The following is an 8,365-nucleotide window of genomic DNA, read 5'->3' as shown; positions in this document are numbered from 1 at the left end:
ACAAAACAAAGAAGAGGAAAAGGGTCTATTTAATTTGTTTGGGGGAGAGAGTGGGAATATAAAGTGGAAAAGATAGAACCAATGTTGTCATTTGCATCTTTTTTCTTTTTTTAAATTTTGAGAGAGTTTCAACCTATGGCATCTGCTCTTAATGATATTTCTTTATTATTAGACCAAGACACCAATCAGTTTATAATGAAGATGAGAATTGAACTCTAAATCTCTTATTCAAGCATTAGAAACTTTACTAGTTAAGCTAGCTAAAACTCACAAACAAAATATACAACGTTCTTTCTTTCCCAATGTTGTCATTTGATTATCAAAATTCAATTTTTTTTTCTTTTGTTCCACCATATGATTATCTATACTATCTATAAGAGGATTCTCTCATCTTTTAACTGGACTTTTATGTAATTCAAAAATACCCCTAAAACTTTACATTTAACAGGGACAAAACTTAAAGACAATCTAGTATAAATACATCTCTAACTCCACTTAAAATGCCTATAAAAGAGGAGACTCTCCTATTAATCTATGAACAAACTTATCCAAAAAATTAAAAAATTAAAAGAAAAATAATTATAACACTAGACCCAAAAAAAAAAAAAAATAAAGGTGACTAGTGTTGTATAATGGGTTTTTAGAAAAATGTCACCATAGAGGGGTCTATAAATACAAAAAGGCTTGATTGATTAAATGCTTAATAACTTGTAGCTTAGGTAAAATAATGCAACTATGCAAGTTTGAAAGAAGCAGAAGGTCACTAGTTAGCATTGCTTATATCACAAAGTAGCCGTCTCAGAGTGGCAACAAACCAAAGCCACAAGTAAACAAACTCCCCCATCCCTCTTCTTATTTCCCAAGCACACACCACATCGAGTCATAGTTCTAGTTCATGACTATTTCTTCTTCTTCACCCAACCAAAGCCACAAAAAAATGGTGGCTTTTGTTGTGTAACCTGTAAAAAAGAATGGAAGAAATAGCAGTTTTACGTGGTTCAGCCATAAAGGGCCTACATCCACGAGTCTATTTTATTTCTCTATTTCTCAGTGTTTCTATGTTACATTGCTCAGTTTTATACAGACAGGATCCCTACACATGATGGAATTTTCTGACTTGGTTTGTGGGATTTCCATGTTAGTTTGGTCAGATTTCTTTTATCTGGATGGTGAAGTTTCCATATCAGTTTGGTCCTTCTCAAAAATCAAAATAACCTGCAAAAAGTGAGATAACTTGTTTAGTAATTAGCACAAAATTCTTCATTATAATTATTAAAATAATGGTTAAGTAATTAAATTTACCACTTCCTATCAACTTAAGCTTTTAGGATAAGTGATAGTACTAGTTAATCATGGTATCAAAGTAGGTGTTTTTAAGTTTGAATTCTTGCTACACTCTACCTCCCTTTTTTTGGGCTAAAATGCAAATTGCATTTTCTAAGTTTGATTGAAATTCATTTCAATCCCTTAACTTTACTTTCGTTCAAATCGAATCATTTATAAATAATTAACCACTTGCATAAAACTTTCTAAAGGTTTAAAGCAAAAAGAAAACATGTTTTCATAACAATGTATAACTATGACAGATATTATAAGATAAGAATTTTAATCTGAATCTAAAGAAAATACAAGAAGATTGAGATACCTACCACTCAAATTTTCATTTATTGCTAAATAATTTTAATATCGACTCACTTTGGAGAAACACCAATTCTTACTAGTTTTAGTAATCCTAGTCTTTCTATTTTTCTGTACACAGTATCAATTGAATAAGATCACCATCTGTAGTTCTGTTCTACAAGAAAACCTAGGCATGCAAGCTCTTGGGACATTGCCCACATATTTCAGTCTGGCATCATTGCAATGAGAAAAAGAACATATAATAAAGTTTCCAATATTATAGTCTATCTCTTTTTTTACATGACTATTTCTGCAAAACTTTTTTCTTTATTGATTAGAACTTTTGAATCCAATACGGCACATAAAGTAAAATCTATCCCAGCACTTGTGCATGACTGACTCAAATCTGATGCTGTACTTCTAATCCAAATTAAGCTACCAAAAATCATAATACATTGAATACAAATCAGCGATTAAGTACTTAATCTTGATATTTCTGTTTGTTGACAGAAATAGGTAGTAAGACCTTGTACTTGATAAATATTTGCAGCAAATGAATACCTGAATATAAAATCACTTTCTAGAGAGTAGTTGTCAATAATAATCATTCCTGATGATGTTGTCCCATATGACAAAGTGCTGAAGTTCATTCTGTCTATTCAAAATCAACAACACAAAAACAAAATCGTCAAACATAGGTACAAATCATTAAAATAAAGAAACAATTGAAGGATTTATGCATCTTTCCTCTTCTCCTTCCTCTTGGACCCCCTCTTCACATGTGAGGAAATGCAACTATAAGAGGGACAAAAAATGAACACAAAAACAAGGTAATCACTCGATTCATAGACTTGTTGCACACGCCAAAAAGGTTCTCACTAGGCTCAGATATTTACTCCTGGTTTTGCTCTATGCTTCAAATTAGTTCTGCGTCTAGGATCAAATAAAATAAGAAATCATTAATACACAAAGATAGCAAAGAAGAAGAGAAAAGGCATTAGCATTTGAGTTTTTACAGAGGATTCAGAATGATAATTATATATACCAGAAATGTCAAGGATAAATCGGGTTCATCCCCTCCTAACTCTTGGGTTTGAGCAATTTTAGGCTGACCATCCCCTGTTCCGCCCTTGGTGACTTTGTAATAAGAGTTAGATGCTAACAAATCGAATGGTTCGAAAATTTCTGCATTTTGATTAGTGCTGTAAAATTCATCATCTTAAATCACAAATAAATTTTCCAAAATATTTTAAAATGAAGAAGACAAAACTAGTTTTTATTTCCCGAAGAGGACTAGGAGTCTAGGATTAAAGAATATACCTAACAAAGCAGAAGTATATCGATTGGTCCTTCCAGCAGCTAGAAGTTAATCCATCTCCCAGCTATTCAAAGTTCATCCATCATCCATCATCCACGTAAAGACTTTGAGACAGCAATCCATCATCTTCTGTGAAAACTTAGAGACAGCACGTCCCTCAGCTTCTGTAAGCTAAAAATCATTAGAATAAAGAAGCAATGTAAATCAAATATATAGAATGAAATTATATCCAAAATATATAATAGCCTTTGATTATAGAGAATGTAACCAAGTACCTTTAGCACACCGTTGCAAGAGTTGTAGTTTCAGAATGTTGTGACTGCTATCTATATTGAGTGGAAAGTTGAGGATGTGAGCAACTTTGGGCCAATCCTTAGCAATTCATGTATTGCACTTTTCTTCTAAAAGAGGACAACCAAGAAAACCTTAGCATTGGTAAAGATTTGATGCTGGGCATCTCATTAGGTATGAGATTTGAACAAAAGTCAATTTGAAGTTTTTGTGGTGAGGTGAGGTTGCTAATGCCTCTGGAAAAGTCTTCAATTGTCAGCTATGGCAAAAATCTTAGACAACTGATCCTATCAGGAAGTGATGTGAGATTGGGGCATTTGGAAATGACAAGCTCTTCAAGTGAGGTGAGGTTGCTTATCTCCGGGAAAGTTGTCAAATTGGGAAAGCCTTGAATTCTCAATTTTTGTAAAGATCTGAGACAATTAATCCCATCAGGAAGTGATCTGAGAAGGAGGCTGTGGGAAAGTTCAAGCTCTTGAAGTGAGGTAAGATTGCTAATCGACTCTGGGAAAGTCGTGAAATTGGGAAGCCCCGAAATTGTTAGCCATCGTAAAGATGTGAGACAACTAATCCCATGAGGAAGCGATCTCAAATTAGGGCCACATCTAAAAATTCCAAGCTTGTCAAGTGATGTGAGCTCACTAATCCACTCCGGAAAACTTTTCAAATTAGGACAGCTTGAAATGAAGAGGCTTTGTAGAGTTGTAACATTTTGAAGGCCTGCAGGGAGGTACTCTAGTTTCTGAAGATTCTCAAAATTCAAAGAACGGAGGCAATTGAGGTGTCGCCATTCCATGCCATCAGCATCCACATCACTTAATGGATTGAATTCATCGCACCATTTAATGCTAAGCTTCTCAAGGGAGGTGAGATATCTCATCACTCCAGACAAAGATATTAGTCTAGGGCACCACTGTATGTCTAGACTCTTGAGAGAATTTAGATTTGGTGGCAGAGACACTTCATCCTCTATATTATACAAACTCATAGACTTCAATTTGGATAGAGGAAATGGAGTGAATGATGAAGAGGGAAGTGAAGCGATTGCCATTGTTTGTTGCAAAGGCTTGCTGCTGCTGTGGATTAGACATAGCTCTTCTTCGAGGAACGGAAACAAAGGCATGGAAGCAAGGTTACTACAATGCTCAATTTTTAAAAAAGAAAGACGAGGAAATGAAGGCAATAACTGATTTTGTTGATGATTTAGAGTTGATGTGCTTCTCCACCACCCCTTCAGATTATAACAGTAGTGGATTTCAAGAGACTTTAGCAATGGGAAGAATGGCGTAGACGAGTCACTTATATCCCTTTCTGATATGTACTCGAGATCATCCATATACCTCATATATAAGCGTTTCAGAGAAGGGAGTTGAGACAACGATGGCAGATGTTTGCATCTCGCACAAAACTGCAAATCTAAATCAACAAGATTTGTGAGAGAAGAAAGCCAACTTGAAAATTTCACACCCTTATACCCATACAACTCCAAATATTTGAGATTTTGGTGAGGTTGGAGCTCTTCTAATGACTTCTCATTATCATTATTAATATTACCTTCTTGATACCATCTCAATATCAGCTTTTCAAGATGTTGCTTTCCTCTTAAATTAGCAGCCTTGCATTCTGAGTTAGTATCTTCCAGTTGCTCCAAACATATGATATGTAGTGTTCCTCTCAAGTTGTTAAGTTGATTCAATTCGCCTAGACCACCAACTTGCTTGAAGATGGAATGAGGGTCTTTGCTCACAATGAATAATGGTAATGTCTGAAGACCAGTCATTTGTCCCACACTGTGAGGCATATAACTCAACCCAAAACAACCACTATTATCAAGATGCTTGAGATTAACCAATTTTGCAATATTTCCAGGCAATTGTTTAAGTTCCAAACATTGCTGGAGTTTTAGTGTTTGCAAATTCAACAATGTGGTAATTGAATTAGGAAGATTTTCAATATAATTAAATGAAAGATCAAAGTACTTCAAATGTATTAGCTTCTCAATGGAATTGGGAACTTTTGTAATCTTCAATCCATGTAAATCTAATGCACGCAAGCTTGTGAAATTCTCAATTAGTTTATTCAATGTTGACATATCCATGGCACCAGATGCATAGTTATCATGTGTCAAAAGAAGTGTGCGTACCATATTTGCTTTACCCAACCTTAAAGTTTTAATAAAAGATGAATCAATAGAAAATTGACATGATATATGACGAGTTTTTCCATCAATATTTTTTTTATCCAAATTGACGAGTGTACACTCTGCCCCTGCAATTGATTGTGCAAGATCATGAATTAAATCATGCATCTTGTAATATTTTAAGTATCCCACTTCATCACTTACTTCTTCAAAGAAGGATCTCCATAGTAGATCCTTGACATATGCATCTGCAACGTCCTCCAACTGTTTGTTTGATGATTGGATAAATCCTTGTGATATCCATAATTGTATGAGTGTCATCTTATCAATCTCATAATCTTTAGGAAACAAAGAACAAAAGGCAAAACAACCTTTCAAATTTGATGGAAGATAATCATAACTCAACTTTATAGTTGGAAAAATGCCACTCTCCTGCTGAGTTACACTTTCTAGTATATTATCCTTGACATATGACCATTCAAGCTCGTTTTCCTTAAAACGCAAAACTCTTCCTGTGGACTTTATGGTGAGGGGTACCCCTTGACATTTGCGTACAATCTCCCTTCCAATTTCTACTAGTCTAAGATTATGAGTCTCTTGACCTTTTCTAAATGCTATTTGCTCAAATAAAAACCAAGATTGGTTTTCAGAGAGACCAGTAAGAGTGTATATTGAAAACGGGCTTGTAATATCCGCGACCAATTTGATACGCGTGGTTATTACAATCCTACTTCCCTTAGCACCACCCATTAATAGGTTTTTCAAGTTATCCCATTTGTGAAAATCTTCATTCCACACATCATCTAATACAAGTAAATATTTCTTTTGATCAATTTTTTTACGAAGTTGATCTTGCAATCGATCCATGCTATGGTTTTCAGGTGCCTCACCAGTAGCTTATATTATTTTTTGAACAATTATATTTACATCAAATACATCAGAGACACATACCCACATTTTTAGTTGAAAATGTTGTTTGACAATGTCATTGTTATAAACAAACTGAGCAAGTGTTGTTTTCCCTAACCCTCCTATCCCCAGTATAGGAATGACCGAAACATTCTCTTCCACATTATGGTCTAATAATTGCTTTATGATGGCTTTTTTATCATCTTCTCTCCCAATAACTTTTTCATTAGGAACAAATGAGTGAGTCTCTTCCCTATTCATACTCACACGTGGCTTTACATTGCATTCTTCCAAGTGAAACTTTTTCCTATCTTCTGCTATTGCATCCAGTTTCTGCCTCATTGCATTTATTTTACCATGCATCTCACGACGAAAAACAAGTGGGTTTGAACTTGAAATCAAATTGCGTACCTTTTTTGTTATATTCCCACTCATCCCTCCTCGCTGTAAAGCTTCGGTGTAGAACTCACTCAGCAAGTCATCTGCTTCATAAACTGCGTCCTTGAGTTTTTCAAGCCAGTTTTTGACTTGATGGTTATGATTTTGCTGCTCCGCTGCATCCCGAAATATAGCTTGGATTGTGGTAACAGTGTTCTTGATGTTTTCAAGCTCATCTTCAACATTCCAGAGCGATCCAATCTCTTGGAAAGCCCAAGAGCCCATATTTTCTATCAAGGTTTGTGCAACGCCATAGAGGATTGCTTCAGCCATTTGTTCGTAGCAAGTGAAAGAAAGGCCAAAAGAGCGAGAGGAAAGCTAGAGGGTGGACTTGAAGTACCTCAGTGCTAGTGAAAGGAAGGCTAAAAGATCGAGAGGAAAGCGAGGGGAGTGAGCTTCAACTGCTTCAATGTTGATGATGAAGGTAATGTTGCTGTGAAGGAGCCCTGGAGGACCGAGTTTAAATGAGGAAGAAAGTTGCCATTATTATTATTTAGAAATGCTAATAATTGTCCCTTTATTGATTAGTTATTACTTTTACCTTTTTCTTTTGATGAATTGCTATTACTTTTACTTCTTTTATAGTATTTCCTGCTCTTGCATGGCAACTAGCCAGAAGCACCATGTATTTATAAACAAAGTAAAAAAGAAGAAGCACCAAGTGAGTAAAATATATAAAGAATGTCTAAGAACAAAACAAAATGTCGCAATGATGGTCCCTTTATTGATTGGTTATTACTTTACCTTTTTCTTTTGATGAATTGCTATTACTTTTACTTCTTTTATAGTATTTCCTGCTCTTGCATGGCAACTAGCCAGAAGCACCATGTATTTATAAACAAAGTAAAAAAGAAGAAGCACCAAGTGAGTAAAATATATAAAGAATGTCTAAGAACAAAACAAAATGTCGCAATGATGGATCATCTTTTGATGAATTATTTAAGAATAACTTGGTTTTAGTTAGTATAATTGAATAAGAAATTTGGGGTTCTATCCCTACCTACACCAAAAATCGATTGATGCCTTAGTCTGATGATCTAAAGCACAATTATCAAAAGCGAACCTCATAAATTAAAACTCTATATATAAAAAATATTATTCTATATTGAAGCTCAAATTTGTGCTAAAACACAAGAACTTGTTCAGAACCTCAATTAAAAATTACAGTTAGATTGCTTTTACTCTAACTTAGACTAAGTGCGGAACAAAAGTAAATAAGCGCAATGAAACGATAACACTACCCTATGCCATATTCATCTATCATCAAAAATAAAATGAAAGTATAAAGAGTAGGGAAGAGAGGTACAAACAGAATATAACACCGAGACGTGTTATTGAAGATGAAACCAAAAAACTCGGCGAAAAACCTTTCCGCAACCCTCCAAGTCGAAATCGATCCACTAGATAATAAAGTTGGAGTACACGAATAACAAAAGACTCTCCAAGCCCAGTCTACCCTATGTACTTGAGCCCTTCAAACTCCTACTATCAATGGACTTCTCGGAGTCTTGTCTTCTCTAACTTTCTAGATCCCGCAATTCAATCCTAATTGCATCCGCCAATGAATGGCTCCTTCCAATACTTCCCAATAGCACCAAAATTTCACTTTATACTCAGAATGGATGTGGTAAGTGTTTGGGCTAACAACC

General features: G+C 35.0%; 2 protein-coding genes across 2 annotated transcripts; both read right to left on the bottom strand.

Annotated features, from left to right (window-relative positions):
* Positions 1-989: 989 nt before the first annotated feature.
* Positions 990-6,241, bottom strand: LOC126723909 (putative disease resistance protein RGA3). Its single transcript, XM_050427914.1, has 4 exons — positions 3,214-6,241; positions 2,941-3,102; positions 2,182-2,805; positions 990-1,215 (listed from the first exon to the last, which is right to left on the bottom strand). The coding sequence occupies exon 1, from the start codon at positions 6,234-6,236 to the stop codon at positions 3,489-3,491; it is 2,748 nt and encodes a 915-aa protein (XP_050283871.1). The 5' UTR covers positions 6,237-6,241; the 3' UTR covers positions 990-1,215; positions 2,182-2,805; positions 2,941-3,102; positions 3,214-3,488.
* Positions 6,242-6,266: 25 nt separating this feature from the next.
* Positions 6,267-6,989, bottom strand: LOC126722708 (disease resistance protein RGA2-like). Its single transcript, XM_050425860.1, has one exon. It carries the CDS (start codon positions 6,987-6,989, stop codon positions 6,267-6,269), a length of 723 nt encoding a protein of 240 aa, XP_050281817.1.
* Between the last annotated feature and the right edge of the window lie 1,376 nt (positions 6,990-8,365).

This window comes from Quercus robur, chromosome 4 (assembly GCF_932294415.1).
Source record: "Quercus robur chromosome 4, dhQueRobu3.1, whole genome shotgun sequence".
Taxonomy (NCBI): domain Eukaryota; kingdom Viridiplantae; phylum Streptophyta; class Magnoliopsida; order Fagales; family Fagaceae; genus Quercus; species Quercus robur.
Note: the sequence above shows the minus strand (reverse complement) of the source record. Positions and strands in the feature narration are given on the sequence as shown.